The sequence below is a fragment of the Chiloscyllium plagiosum genome, chromosome 29 (genome assembly GCF_004010195.1).
Source record: "Chiloscyllium plagiosum isolate BGI_BamShark_2017 chromosome 29, ASM401019v2, whole genome shotgun sequence".
Classification (NCBI taxonomy): domain Eukaryota; kingdom Metazoa; phylum Chordata; class Chondrichthyes; order Orectolobiformes; family Hemiscylliidae; genus Chiloscyllium; species Chiloscyllium plagiosum.
Window position 1 is genome coordinate 24,722,537 of NC_057738.1, and position 15,916 is coordinate 24,738,452.

The 15,916-nt window shown below is 40.3% G+C and overlaps 1 protein-coding gene across 5 annotated transcripts in view; it reads right to left on the reverse strand.

Moving 5' to 3' along the window:
• Positions 1–584: 584 nt before the first annotated feature.
• trip13 (thyroid hormone receptor interactor 13) overlaps positions 585–15,916 on the reverse strand; it is a 41,020-nt gene continuing 25,688 nt past the window's right edge. For 2 of the 5 annotated variants that reach the window (XM_043719337.1, XM_043719336.1), the window contains exons 11-14: positions 9,884–10,037; positions 9,631–9,743; positions 8,560–8,629; positions 589–3,554 (exon numbers count right to left, since the gene is read on the reverse strand). In XM_043719337.1, coding sequence (XP_043575272.1) covers positions 3,450–3,554; positions 8,560–8,629; positions 9,631–9,743; positions 9,884–10,037 — 442 coding nt within the window. In that variant the 3' untranslated portion in view covers positions 589–3,449. Of the gene's footprint in view, positions 3,555–8,559; positions 8,630–9,630; positions 9,744–9,883; positions 10,038–15,916 lie in introns of all 5 variants that reach the window. The other 3 variants (XM_043719334.1, XM_043719338.1, XM_043719335.1) reach the window with 2 other exon arrangements.

The following is a 15,916-nucleotide window of genomic DNA, read 5'->3' on the forward strand; positions in this document are numbered from 1 at the left end:
CATTTACACTCTTCTGCAACATCAACTCTTCTTTGAGCATCTTATTGTCATAATAGTTTGGTCACAGCTAGACCTTGGACAAATTAATCAACACAATTTTCTCAGATAATGACAATTTGTAACACTCACCTCAAAGTATGCGCAGATACTGTGTCAACTGAATCGGTCATGGGTGCGTGGAGCTGAGGTGCACATTAGCTATCAGCTGACTGAATTGTGGAACCGGCCTAAGGGGCTGAATGATATTTCCTGTTCCTAATGTTACTTTAAATTTTCACAGTAATCCAAACAGAGGACCCCACAAAATATCAGGCTGGCCCAACTACACAGCCACTGGCACAGAATTCATGAACTTCACTGCAGACAGATCAGATTGGATAAGCAGATCTTACCGCAGACAGCAGACTGCCTTCTGGAGTGAAACTATCCTCATGATGCAATCTGAAGAATGGTGTAATAAAGCGAGAGAGCCATCTTCACATGCAAACATGACCACTCCTAGACCGACCACCACCCAGCCTACAGTACATTGTAATATAGGAACATATGATATTCTCTCAATGAAGCTGACTCCTGAAGAAATAATCACTGCATTCTATGTTAGTTTTTCTGCCTTACTTATTGAAGTATTTCTGATTTTAGGGCTGGTGTACAAGTTGTACAGGCAACAGAAAAAGGTGAAGAAATTACAAGATCATGTTGTACTGTCTAACAACTTTGATGTACCTTTCAAGTCAGTTACCAATGAAAACACCCACACTAAGTTTTGAAAATGTTTATTTCAAAAGCTTTTTAAAATACAAAACATTTGGTATTTTACAGAGAAGAATTTTTGGAAAAGATAAAATGTGCAATTGGATGATTTCATCCAAAGGTGTTCTCATTTTTTTCTATGTGACTAAGCAGCAGTGTAATGAATTAGATTATGAACAAACAGAAAATCTTTCATTGAGAAGATTCTTCAGTCATACTGAAAAGAAACACCAAAACTAAATACGGGCACCTGCATTTTTTTGTTATAATCTCTTTTTAATTACTTCAGATTATCAAACAGGTCAAAAACAATAAACTGGAAAGCACACAATTACCAGTAGAAACATGCAAATCCTTTCCTCAACACCAGTCAACATTTAGTGAAGATATCACTTAATATTTTGAGTGTGCTAATGAAATGAAAGACATTCTCTAGATGGAGGTTAATTTCCATAACATTGCCAGAAAATGACAAGTTAACTTGTTAAACTATTGTTGTGTTATGGAGGTAGGAAATTAATGTTGTAAAATATTTTTCAACCTTTAAAACATCATAAAATCAGTTTAAACTTGAAATTAACAAAATTTATCCAAGTCCCGAACATATTATGGTCATAAAAGGTTGACAGTTCACTTAACTTTATCATTTCCAATCATATTTATATTAAATAGGATGTTACCAGTGCAAGCTAACTGAACAAAATGCAATAGTTCAACATTTGTCCATTACAAAATCCAGCTGAATCACTTTAGAAAAACTGCTACTTTTGACAACAATCAGCAAGTATGGCACGTAAACAAAGTTTTGAAAAAGTGAACTCTTTTCTGTTGCCTCTTCAATCATTAGTAAAGTATAATTGCATTAACCTACAATGTTGGAAATAAAATAGTGATCTGTAGCCTAAACTACATTTGTATAGTACAAAGATTGTGACAGCCTTGCTTAAACTTTTATATAATATTAAACTGTGTTGGGCTTACTTGTTTGGGCTTCAACTTATCACTATTTCATAAAGCTTACTAATTTTTAGGTCTACATAAAGTCATTAAGGGAAGGATTCACCAAATTCATGTCAACTTGGTCATAAAACTTTACATCATTCCCTTTTTAAGTTATTCAAAGTTGTGTAAACATATCCCCAGCTTGTCCCCAAAATTAACAATTTTGGTCAAAATCCTGTACAAAATCTAGATTTTTTTTCAATAGCACAAATATAATGGATTTTAGTGAACACAGCTAGATTTAAAAACAGCCTGTCAAATGCCATTTTTCCAATTCATTTAAAGTGCCACAATTACAAGGTAATTGGTGACTTAAAACAATGGAACATTTCACAATTCAGTGTCGAGTGCTTGAAAGCATCAAAAGACAAGAATTTTACTGGACTTTTTTTGTATTGGTGTGAACATGACAGTGCAGTTCACAGTTTAATGTTATTCGAAAGTATTAGTTTGACACAGTAAAGCTATCACAAAGATCAAGCCAAAGACTAAAGAATTTTACTCTTTGTGGGGTCAGACAATTCAACTGGGAATTAATGAGAAATTTCTTTGTCCACACTGCAGTTAGAGAATGGAACTCCACACTGTAAAGAGTAACTGAGATGAATAGTACAGATATATATTTCAGGAGAAGCTAGAGGGAGAAAAGGATAGATGGGGTTAAATAGGCAGTTGAAGATCCCTAGTGTAGACTATAAGCACCAACATAGACCATTTGGGCCATATAGTATGTATTGTACAGAAACAAACTACAAAAATCTACACTCCAATATTTTGTAAAATATTTCCAAAAATCTAGTTTCAGCATTGCTAAGTCAGCTGTGATTTTCAATAAATAATTCCATGTGTTATTAACAAATAATTTCTAAGAGGTGGAGCTACAGGTGTTGGTCCATCACATAGGACAAATTTATCATATATTGATGGTGATCTAATGTAAAGCACCAATTTTAAAATGACTGTTCAAGATGGTTTTGCTCCCTGAAAGAAAGAAATCAACTGAACTTGTTTCAATTTGTTCTTATTGTAGAATGGTATTTTTATTTATACTGATATTCTTCCACCCAGTTGTTACAAGCAGAACCAGATCTTGCCACAAGGACAGAGATGTTGCATAAACATACCTATTGCATTGCCATTGTATGCAAGTAACAAGAATTTTTAAAAATTTTTTGACTAACTTTAATTTGAATTGGGTATGTGAGAAGCAAAACAGCTCCAGGGTATGTAGTCAATTGTCTCTTTTACTTTCAGTGAAACAACTGGTCTTTAAAGATTGAAACCGACAGATTCATTTAAAGAAAGCTACAGGAATACAAGATGCAGAAAGGAATAGGAGCACACACTAATGGGTTTAGATAAAGTATAAGGAAGGAGGTTCATGTGGAACAATTACTGGCATAGTTTATTCAGATTGAATAATCAGTCTCCTTGCTGTAAATTCTGTTTAATTTTGTCAAGCATGACAGACAAAACAATGGTTTCTAGAATGCTTTGGTTATTAGCTTGGTACTTGTAATGGATCTCGATCTCGGTAACTTAGGAGAAACAAATGCTTACCAATTTGGAAAGAAACAAAGTCCAAAGTATCAACCACCGCCATTGTCATGCCTCATGTCAAAATACTACACAGTTTGTGGAGGTCAATATTAAGTATATAGGATTTCACCTGTTTTGACAATTGGTTGATGATATTATATCTTGCCATCAAAAGAGCTTAGTTTCTTTCGTTCTTCAAACTGTCTGTCCACTGCCATGGAGAGTGCTTCTAAAAATTTCTCTACTGTTACAGATGATGACTGTTAAAACAATGAGGGGGCAAAAAGAGAAAAGTTACTAAAACACTTAAAATACTAAGACAGATCAATGATCCAAATACAAATAAAATTTAGTCAGAAGAAACAATGAGGGCTAATATACAAAACAATTTTCCTGTAAGGATATTCAGATGGATTTGGCCCTTTGTTGTGTTTTTATTTTGTTTACCAAGGTGCAATATTTTGAAATAGTTGTAAGTGTGCCAAGTGCCATTCCTGCAGCTAAATCCTCTAGACACTGGTAGAACTCAATGTTTAGCAACCATATATCTCAACAATTTTCAAAAGGATAGTATGCAAAAGCAGATTTAATTTCCTTCATAAACCACTGATTTTAAAAAGAGTATATGGGAATCACTGGTAATGTTTACCTAATGTCTATTCTTAATTGCCCTCAAGAAGGTAGAGGTAAGTTGCAATGTTTAAAAGCTCCAATCCATGATGGGAAAGCATTCTTAGGTAAATTCCAGTGCTTTGACTCAGCAGAGTGATTTAGGATCAATAATAAGGATGCAGATAAGGATCCTGTGAGAGTAGACTTGCATGTGTTGATGTTTTCACGCACCCATTGTCTTTGCACTTCGGATGGTACAAGTCACAGGTTTGGGAGATGTTGGCAAAGCGTTGGCGAGTGGATGCCATGCATCAAGTATACAATTTAGCTACTGTATGGCAGTGGTGGAGGGAGTAAGTACTTACAATGGTGCAAGGACGCCGATCAAGCAAGCTGCTTTTTTCTGGATAGTGCCAATCTTTGAAAATTGTTAGAGTTGCAACATCAAGGCTTGAAGGAAGAGTTCCCCATTACTAAGTCTCCAGTTTGTGACATAATTTTAGAGCCATATTGCTTACATAGTTATGTTCCAGGACAGTCAGTGAAGCATTCACAAAAGTAAATCAGAGTCAGTGTATAGTCACTGGCTGGTATTTAAATGGCATGAGTGTTACTTGCCATTTATCAGATTAAGCCTGAATAGATTTAAGGTCTTGCTGCAAGTGAGAGACAATTATTTCATTAGCTGAGGAATTGTATAATATTTAGTTTCATTCCCAATCAAGTGAATATTCCAACTTTTAACTTTAAAATAAGGAAAGGTAATTGAACCAGCTGAAGATGACTGGGACAAACACACCAGAGGAATTCCTTGAACACCACTTATCACTGAGAAAGGATTTCCCCTTTGGTCTTCATGGACCTAGCTTCACTCTGTTCCTTCATGCCTCCAAACGCTGACTTGCTCACAAGAGCAGTTAGTCTAGCGTCACCACTGGTTTTGAAGTCTGGATTGCATGATGTTGACAGAACAAAATCTCATCAGTACCAGGCTTCTTTGTTTCACAAAGCAGAACTTATGAGTAGGGGAAGAAAATGGGGAAATTGCTACCAATCTACTAAAACAAAGCTGCAACAACTGAAAAGGGAATAAGCAGTAGAAATTGCAAATGAATTACACTGAATCAGAAATTTTGCGAGTTTAAAACTTCAAAATCTCAGACAGGTGTCCCCTAAATAAACAGATCCATTACAAGATCAAAAGGTTTCAAAGCTAGAGAGAGATTTTTTTTCATTTAGTTAGTACATTTTACAACTTCAGGGTTTCCTGAAGCACTTCATCAAATACTTTGAGAAGGGTAGCCACTTTTGTAATGTAGAGAAACCAGTACTAATTTCTGAACAAGTTCTCAGCACAGTTATATGATAATGACATGATAATCTGTTCAATAATGTTGACTGTGGGCCAGAGGGGCTAAGAGATTCTGACAACTCTCCTTTTCTTGTTGGAGTAGTGTTATGGAATGGTAGTACGATGTCTACTTGAGTCTGTGTATTGGGTCAGCTGAAAGACTCAACATCTCAGTACAACCCTCCTTCAGCGCTGCATTGCGAATTGTCAGTCTGGGAGAAAGTGAGGACTGCAGATGCTGGAAAAGCGCACCAGGTCAGGCAGCATCCAAGGAGCAGGAGAATCGACGTTTTGGGCATAAGCCCTTCTTGAGGAATGAGGAAGGTGTGCCAAGCAGGCTAAGATAAAAGGTAGGGAGGAGGGACTTGGGGAGGGATGTTGGGAATGCGATAGGTGGAAGGAGGTTAAGGTGAGGGTGATAGGCCGGAGAGAGGGTGGGGGCGGAGAGGTCGGGAAGAAGATTGCAGGTCAAGAAGGCGGTGCTGAGTCTGAGGGTTGGGACTGAGATAAGGTGGGGGTAGGGGAAAATGAGGAAGCTGGAGAAATCTGCATTCATCCTTTGTGGTTGGAGGGTTCCTAGGCGGAAGATGAGGCGCTCTTCCTCCAACCGTCGTGTTGCCATGGTCTGGCGATGGAGACGGCCAAGGAACTGCATGTTCTTGTCGGAGTGGGAGGGGGAGTTAAAGTGCTCAGCCATGGGGCGGTTGGGTTGGTTGGTGCGGGTGTCCCAGCGGTGTTCCCTGAAACGTTCCACAAGTAGGCGGCCTGTCTCCCCAATGTAGAGGCGGCCACATCGGGTGCAGCGGATGCAGTAAATGATGTGTGTGGAAGTGCAGGTGAATTTGTGACGAATATGGAAGGATCCCTTGAGGCTTTGGAGGGAAGTGAGGGGGGAGGTGTGGGCGCAAGTTTTGCATTTCTTGCGGTTGCAGGGGAAGGTGCTGGGAGTGGAGGTTGGGATGGTGGGGGGTGTAGACCTGACGAGGGAGTCACGGAGGGAAGTGGTCTTTCCGGAACGCTGATAGGGGAGGGGAGGGAAATATATCCTTGGTGGTGGAGTCTGTTTGAAGGTGGCGGAAATGAGGAAGGATGACACGATGTATCTGGAGGCTGGTGGGGTGATAGGCGAGGACCAGTGGGGTTCTGTCCTGGTACGATTGGAGGGGCGGGGTTCAAGGGCGGAGGAGCAGAAAGTGGAGATGATGCAGTGGAGAGCATCGTCAACCACGTCTGAGGGGAAATTGCGGTCTTTGAAGAAGGAGGCCATCTATGGTTGGTTGGTATTGGAATTGGTCCTCCTGGGAGCAGATCCGGCAGAGGCGAAGGAATTGGGAATATGGGATGGCGTTTTTACAGGGGGCAGGGTGGGAGGAGGTGTAATCTAGGTAGCTGTGGGAGTCGGTCGGTTTATAGTAAATGTCCATGTTGAGTCGGTCGCCCGAGATAGAAATGTAGGGGTCTGGGAAGGGGTGGGAGGAGTCTGAGACGGTCCATGTAAATTTGAAGTCAGAGTGGAAGGTGTTAGTAAAGTGGATGAACTGTTCAACCTCCTCGTGGGAGCACGAGGTAGCGCCGATACAGTCATCGACGTAGCGGAGGAAAAGGTGGGGGTTGGTGCCAGTGTAGCTGCGGAAGATGGACTGTTCCACATATCCGACGAAGAGGCAGGCATAACTGGGGCCCATGGCTACTCCTTGGTTTGGAGGAAGTGGGAGGATTGGAAAGAGAAGTTGTTCAGAGTGAGAACCAGTTCAGTCAAAGGAGGGTGTCAGTGGAAGGGTACTGGTTGGGTCGGCGGGAAAGGAAGAAGAGAGATGAGTTCGGTAGGGCAGGAGCAGGCTGAGACAATGGGTCGGCCGGGGCAGTCGGGTTTGTGGATTTTGGGCAGGAGGTATAAACGGGTGGTGCGGGGTTGTGGGACTATGAGGTTGGAGGCGGTGCATGGGAGACCCCCTGAGGTGATGAGGTTATGGGATGGTCTGGTGGTGGGAGGTGGGGTCATGGTCAAGGGGGCAGTAGGAGGTGTCCACGAGCTGGCGTTTAGCCTCAGCAATGTAAAGATCGGTGCGCCAAACTACCACCGTGCCTCCCTTGATAGTGAGGTTGGGGTTGGGAGCGGAGGGAGGGGAGGGCTGCACGCTGCGAGGGTGAGGTTGGAGTGGGTAAGAGGGGTGGACAGGTTGAGGCGGTTAATGTCGCAGCGGCAGTTGGCTATGAAGAGATCGAGGATGGGTAAGAGGCCAGCATGGGGTGTCCAGGTGAATGGGGTGTGTTGGAGGCAGGAGAAGGGGTCGTCAGAGGGTGGGCGAGAATCCTGGTTGAAGTAGGCGCAGAGGCGAAGGCGGCGGAAGAATTGTTCGATGTCTCACTGCGTGTTGAACTCGTTAATCCGGAAGCGTAGGGGGATGAAGGTGAGGCCTCTGCTGAGTACTGATCTTTCATCCTCAGAGAGGGGGAGGTCTGGAGGAATTATGAAAATACGGCAGGGCTGGGAGCTAGGGTTGGGCGTGGGGGCGGGGCTAGGCGTGCGGGCAGGAACACATGCGGCGTGGTCGTAGTGCAGATGAGTGACATCACTTGGGGCAGAAGTAGATGCGGCAATGGCAACTCCGGGGGTAGAAGTGACAGAATTGTCAGTCTGTTTGTGCACTCAAACCTCTGCGCTGGAATGAGAGAGAGAGAGCGCGCTATCACAGAGCTAGAAGTTTCTTGCCATTAATCAGAGCACCTATGGAACTGGACCTGTGGAGGTGGATAACTTTGTGACACTTACATCAGGGTAGAATGTAAATCAGATGGCTCAGATGAGTGCTATTCTACAGTAAGATTCCTACCTTAAGTTGCACTCCACAAGTAAAGAACAAGGAAAAACCAAAACTACCAATATACTCTCAGTCCATACATATCTATTTGTGAACTATGAATTCTCTCACTGATTGTTTTGAACAGTCATCCCAATCAACCAAATTCAAGATCAGGGTCAAAAAGTGTAGTAATATCAGAAAAAGCAGAGGTTACTTAGAAGCTCAATCTTGGTGGACAGAAACAGAATTAATATTCATGTTGATGACATTTTGTCAGAACTGAAAAGCTCAACTGAATCTCTCTCCTCATATGCTAACTGTTGTGCTGAGCGTTTCACCTTCTGTTTCTATTCCAGACATCCAGCAACCAAAGTGCTTTACTTTTATGAAGCAGCAATCTAATGGAATCATTCCTTGGGAAACCATCATTTGATCATCATCTGAAGTCAAACTATATCAGTGAAATAGACATACAAATTCATTGTCAAAGGAACCTACCTGAATGTACAGTGCATGAGCTAGGAAAGGTAGCTTTCGCAAAACTCGTCCACTCAGTCCTTCACTTTTCCTACAATGAATAAAAATAGGAAAAACATCCTCAAAATGGAAGCTAAGATTCATAAAATAGTCAGCTCTTGCATTCAAAAAATTGCTCGCACTTTAGTTATAAAACAGAATTTCAAAGAGAATGAGATTCAGACTGTAAAATTATTTTCTTAAAAATACAGCTTAAAATATAATTTTCAAATTCAGTCAACTTGACACCAACATTTGAGAAAGTAAAGAAAATCTACATTTGTGATACATTGCTGATATACCAAAGAGAGATGGGAAGGAGTTGATAGGTTCTGTTCTCAAATTTACCCTGTGTTATGGGACACCAAGTCTGTTAGTGTAGGGAAGAAATTTGTAGATTCTTTTTAAAAAATCAAGGGGGTAAATGAATGAACACAAGAGACCACGTCAGTGTTAATGGAAAGAGTGCAGTGGGGGTGGGAAGAGGAGATGGACATTCTGGAGTTGGAGGGTAAACAGCCAGTGGCTGTGGAACACATAGGTTCCAGGAGACAGGAGGAAGAGATCGCATGGAGACTTAGAAAATTCTAACAGGACTAGACAGGGTACATGTTCCTGCTGGTGGTTGTGTCCAGAACCAGAGGTCACAGTCTGAGGATTCGGGGTGAACCCCTTAGGACAGAGACGAGGAGATATTTCTACACCCAAAGAGTGGTGAGCCTGTGGTCTTCATTACCACAGGAAGGAGTTGATGCCAAAACATTGAATCTATTCAAGAGGTGGCTAGATATAGCACTTGGGGCAAATGGGATCAAAAGTTATGGGGAGAAAGCAGGATTAGGCTGTAGATTTGGATGATCAGCCATGATCGCAATGAATGGCGGAGCAGGCTCAAAAGGGCCTAATGGCTTCCTCCTGCTCTTATCTTCAACGCTTCTATGCAAAATACAGAAGTACACAGTCCTCACACATCATTTTATGTTAGAGGAGTGAAAAGTACATATGAACAGTTGGCAAGGAGGCATTAGAACCACGCAAACAAAATTAACTTACGCAGCAATATTCTTAAGTGCTAAACTTAACCTAGACACATCATTTTCTAAGAAGCTGATCATCTGCAATTCTCTCAGGGTCAACAGTTGCTGTCTAGGGTAGATGATCTGGCACTAAAAAAAAACAAACAAAGAGGTAAACGATTCCACAGATACTTCACCTTGACTTACTCATTCTCCCAAAGTCAAAAATTAATTTAGCAATCTCAGCACAACAGCTCAAGTTTTCTCAGCAAAAAGAAATGGTGCCATACCTTCATTAGTTCCTCCAGACAAGAGAGATAGATCTTAAAAATAGCTGTAGCAGACGGTGGCCCAATATACTGCTTGATATCTGCTCTGTCCACAAAAGCCAAATCTATTTTTTCTGTGATGTTTGATGTAGTCAGAATTATAACATTAGGAAATCTAGGAGTTCAGAGAAGAGAATCATAGGTATGGGGAAGAGCTTGGCAGTAAAAATTGTGGCTTAAAACCTACTGCTATCTTTTCTCAAGTCAGGGAACATAAGATGTAGAAGTTGAAGTACACTCATGGCAACTCATTGTTCCAAAATTATATACTTTTAAAATCAAGTATTGAGAAATGCATTCAGTTGATAGACTTCAATTAGAAATCCCCATTTGTTTTTCCATGGAAATGTCTTGACTAATTAGCGTTGACTTGTTGACAAAACAAAACCCTCTTTTCCAGTGATATAAATTATTGCAACCATTTGAAATTTGGTATTCTTGCATTTGTCCTGATAAGTGCACAAAGAAAAGTTTTGGCAAAAGGTCTTTCTTTTCAATACCTTTTAATCCTCCCCTCTTTTGGAACAGTACCTTTTCAGCTGACTTAAAATAACTTCAATATGCCTGTAAGCACTTTGTAAAGCAAAACTTGATTAGACAAAGAATTTCATAAGCAAATAATGAAAGGTAACTCTGATCTGATTGAATATATCTGCAGTCAATGTATATTCATACCCATATACTCAAACACAAGGCTGTGTTTGCTCACATTGTTATAATCAAAGCATCTGCCAAAGTAAAAGCAACATCAACAGCATTGTTCATTCTTCCAGAAATGTTTATCCTTTCACCCAGTTTTACTTGTTACATGGAAACTCCCTCATCTATACCATCTTATATAGCACTAATATTTATTAACATTGTTGGACTGGGGTGTACAAAGTTAATAATCACACAACACTATGTTATAGTCCAACAGGTTTAATTGGAAGCACACTAGCTTTCGGAGCGCTGCTCCTTCAATAGGTGGTTGTGGAGTACATGATTGTAAGACACAATTTATAGCAAATGTTTAGTGTGATGTAACTGAAATTATACATTGAAAAATACCTTGATTGATTGTTAAGTCTGTCAGAATAACCATGTTAGTTTCCCTTCTTGGTCTCACCAATTGTCAAAGTTCACTTGAGAATGTAACTTTTTTTTAAAAAAGCTTTTGCGATTTACATATGAAAGAAGAGAAACTAACATGGTCATTCTAACAGGAGAGATTTAACAATCAATCAAGGTATTTTTTAGTGGATAATTTCAGTTACATCACACTGTAAACTTTTGCTATAAATTCTGTGTCTTACAATCGTGTACTCCACTACCACCTGAAGGAGCAGCACTCCGAAAGCTCATGCTTCCAATTAAACCTGTTGGACTATAACCTGGTGTTGTGCGATTTATTAACATATTTGATTGCAGTTAAAGGAAAATTTAACTAAACTAAAGTCACCTAAAGCAGCAGCATAAAAGATTGCTTGACAGAGGGCTTCGGAGCACAACAATCGAGCCAAGATCTGCCATGAGCAAAATAAACAGCAGAATAAACTAGAATGGTTGAATATCCTACTTCTGTCTTTATGTTATTATAATTGTACAGATGATTCTCCATGAAATACATGAAGATGTAGGTTCATTGTCATGTGTTACGGACCAGACTAGACCGCATCAATATATTTTAAGGTAGCTTAGAACCCAACTTTTTCTTATTTTTAAAAAAAGGTAGACATGAAGTGATGTGCTCCAGATGCAATGCAAATGGTCAAACTACCCTGTACTTGACATTAAGCAAAACACAATTTTAATACTATACTTAAAATAAAAGCAAAAGACGAATTTAGAATACATTGGGCAGCACGGTGGCACAGTGGTTAGCACTGTTACCTCACAGCGCCAGAGACATGGGTTCAATTCCCGTCTCAGGCAATAGAGTGTGGAGTTTGCACACTCCTCCCGTGTCTGCGTGGGTTTCCTCCGGGTGCTCCGGTTTCTTCCCACAGTTCAAAAAATGTGCAGGTTAGGTGAATTGGCCATGCTAAATTGCCCGTAGTGTTAGGTGAAGGGGTAAATGTAGGGGGATTGGTCTGGGTGGGTTGCTCTTCGGAGGGTCAGTGTGGACTGGATGGGCCTGTTTCCACACACTAAGTAATCTAATCTAAAAAAAATCAAGAGGAAATTCAGGAAAAAAAAATAGTAGTTAAGAGACATTCACTGAAGCCTCCAACTCTTTTGAGGCCTCAAAGGCTTCTGCTGCTACTGAACAAACCAAAACCTAGAAATCCAGATTGGAGAGATCTGACCACACCCATTCAGGCCATTAAAAAAACCCAAGGCTTCCCAAATTGTTTACTTTCTTAGAGGCAGCTCCTCGCCTCTGCCTTACCCCTCTTCAAACAAAAAAAAAAAAATCGGACAAACTAACAAGTGACAGCATCACGACATTTTCCAATTGTAGTTAGCAACATCACTATAACTGCTGGTCTGCTGAACAGACCAGAAGGAAAACTAACTGCCATTCACCATCTTGTTACAATAGGCTTTATTTGTGTACTTTTGCCTGCCATCCTTCGCTGTTGGAAGAGGAAGCATTGTGGAAGGAGACACATGGTACAGGGAAGTCAGCAGCAGAGAAAATAAAAACAAACAAAGCAACCATTTATACTCACTATTTGCACTCTACAAATCGCACCCAGTCCATGTTCAAAAATTGGTTTCATTTTCAATTTTACCTAAAAATCCCCACTAGCAATCAGTACATTAAAATTTAATTTGTTCAATGAGAAATGATTTAGCAATGATATGATCAGTTTTGAAAATAGATATTTTACCTCCTAAAGTGGTAATGTTGAAAATAATATTCACATCAAAATCATAATATAGAATTATTTTCAGCAATTGCATTTATAACACCTCTGAAGTTCATCCGAATACTGCTTCCCAGCCTCTTACCACTTAAAACATCTAGTTTTCTATTTCTTGTAAAGTTGATAACGTTGTGTTTCAAAATATTATATTCCACCTGTCATGATTTCTATTAGATTAGATTACTTAGTATGGAAACAGGCCATTTGGCCCAACAAGTCCACACCGACCCTCCGAACAGCAACCCACCCAGGCCCATTCCCATACACTTCTCCCTTCACCTTACACTATGGGGCAATTTAGCATGGCCAATTCACCTAACCTGCACATTTCTGAACTGTGGGGGGAAACCGGAGCACACAGAGGAAACCCACACAGACACGGGGAGAAAGGCAACTGTCTGTGTGAAGTTTGCACAGAGGTGGGAATTGAACCTGGGTCTCTGGCGCTGTGAGGCAGCAGTGCTAACCACTGTGCCATCGTGCTACCCATTCACTTAAACTACTCAACATCTTGCAGTTTGCCACTTCCATAAGCTTACTTTGCCACTTGACTTGTTCAAGTTTATTAACGAGACAACATTACAACTAGTCCTGTGATGTAAGCTATTGATTTACATCATAGAGGTCCATATATGGATTGTTTCAATACCCCACTAGTTACAGTAGTTCAACAAAAAATGACTCCTTCAATCATATTGTGCTCTATCCATTAACCAATCCTCTAATAAATCATTATTCGGAGAGGAACAGCTAGCAAACAAATGGTACATTAATTTTGTAACAAAAAGGGATTGGAGAATGAGTAAAGTTGACTTTTTCACTTGAGAATCCACATAAGGTACTATGTGCTCTCCATACTTAAAGATTGATATAAGAGCCACAGAGAGAATGTAACAAAGGTTCACTGGACTATTCCTGGAGTGAGCTGTTATTTGGGAAGGGATCTGTACTGCTTGGAATTAAGAATGAGAGGTGACATAATCAAGGTATGCAAAATTCCTGTTTGACTGTTGCAGTATAATGAGAATGCATCTGTTAATGACAAACACCGATATCCACAGTCACATGCTATCGGAACTCTAGAGAGCATGAGAGACAGACACACACAAGGGATAACACTAATGTAGTGCAGCTTTGAGAAATTTGCATTACGCAGGAGTATTTAAATAATACTGGAACTTCCAAGAACGAGACAAGAGTTACTTAGGTAAGGCAAAAACAGATGCCGAACATTAAGAGTGGAAACAGTAGCGTCTATGGGGGCAATCTTTCAGTAGTGCAGCACCAACTCAGAGTTCAGAACCATGGCAGCCTAATCATTGAGAACAGACTTCACCAGGGATGAGAAAAAAAAAAGAACGGTTTTTCTGATTTCAGTCTAACACGAAGGGATATAGTCTCAGAATAAAATACTGGCTAACGAAGATTGAGATATGGAGACATTTTGATTATTTATGAATTTTTAGATAATGTAATCAAGGGATAAGGCTACTGTGCGGGAAGAAGCAGCAGAGGTAGAACATTGTTAAGTGATAGTTATAGCATAGAAGGAGGCTATTTTACTGTGCTCTTGCTTTTCCCAGCAAGAGCAAATCAATTTATCCCAATCTCCACCTCTTTCATGGGTGCTGGAAATTCTCCCTTCTTCAGTTGCTTTTCCAATTTCCTTATGAAAGCCATGAATGAATTTGTTGTCACCACACTCAAGCAGTACACTGTAGAGCCTAACAACTGTGTAAAACAATTTTTCCTCAAGTTGCCTTTGGTTAATTTGTCATTCACCTTATATTGATGCCCTCCAGTTAATTATTTGGTCAATGGAAACAGACTTTGTCTACAGTCCTCAGGAGTTTGAATATCTCTATCAAACCTAATCTCAACTTGCTCTTCTCCAAGGTGAATATGTCTAGTTTCTCCACCCTATCCACATAACTGAAGACTTGCACAAATCTTTTCTGCGCACAGCTTCAAGTTCACAAATTCTTCTTAAAGGGAAATGGATACAAATCCGCCCAACTGAAGGGGAACCATTGTTCTATTCAGGTTCAGCATACCTTCCTTGACTTTGCATTTCATGTCTTCATTTATAGAACTGAAAATTCTGCAGATCAATCTGCCCCCCCAAAAAATTGTGCACACACATCCGAGGTCTCTTTGCCCCTCTACGTTTTCGGAATTGTACTTTTTAAAATGGTCATCTCTTCTCATTCTTCCAACTTTCTTGGAACACAAATGTTAGTTATCTGCCAACTGTCCGCCCATTTCATCACCCTTTGACAGCTCAAAGAATATAACTATTCCCAGTTCATAAAATCTCCAGGTTTGGTGTTATTTTCAAATTTGGGCATGGTCTCATTTAAAAAGTGACAGGTGTGTCATCTCCTTGGGAACCTGTTTACCTTCCTCCAGTCCAAAAAGCAACCAGTCACCAATTATTCTGTCTCCCGTTAATCATCTCACTTCACACAATGCTGTTACTGTCTCTTTTCTAGCGTGAGCTTTCACAATAGAGGTAAGCCTTTCATGTGACACTTTGTCAAAGATAGTTTCGAAATCTATATACATCACTAGATCACAAAACCCAATACACCCCTCACCTATCCACTGCTACACCATTAAAAAACTCATCCATATTAATTAACTAAGACTACTGTAAATAAATCTATGCTGGTTATCCTTCCTTAGTCGACACTGATTCAAGAAACAATAATCTAGGGTAAGACTGAAAATTTTCCTATCAAAGTTAAATTGTCTGTTGCTAGATTTATCTTTAGACCCCTTTTGAACAAAATTCTAACATTTGCTATTTTACCCACATCTGCTTTCTCAATGTCTGAGTAGAATGCCTCACGTGGCTAGATGACTTCGTTGCCTGCATGAACAGAAATATATTAACATTAACCAATGTTACCCTCCTGATACAGCTGTGAAAACCCAGGAACAAAAAAGTAAAACAACAGGCTCTTTAACCACTAGGTAAAAACAATGACTGCAGATGCTGGAAACCAGATTCTGGATCAATGGTGCTGGAAGAGCACAGCAGTTCAGGCAGCATCGAGGAGCTTCAGCAAAATCGACGTTTCAGCAAAAGCCCTTCATCAGGAATAAAGGCAGAGAGCCTGAAGCGTGGAGAGATAAGCTA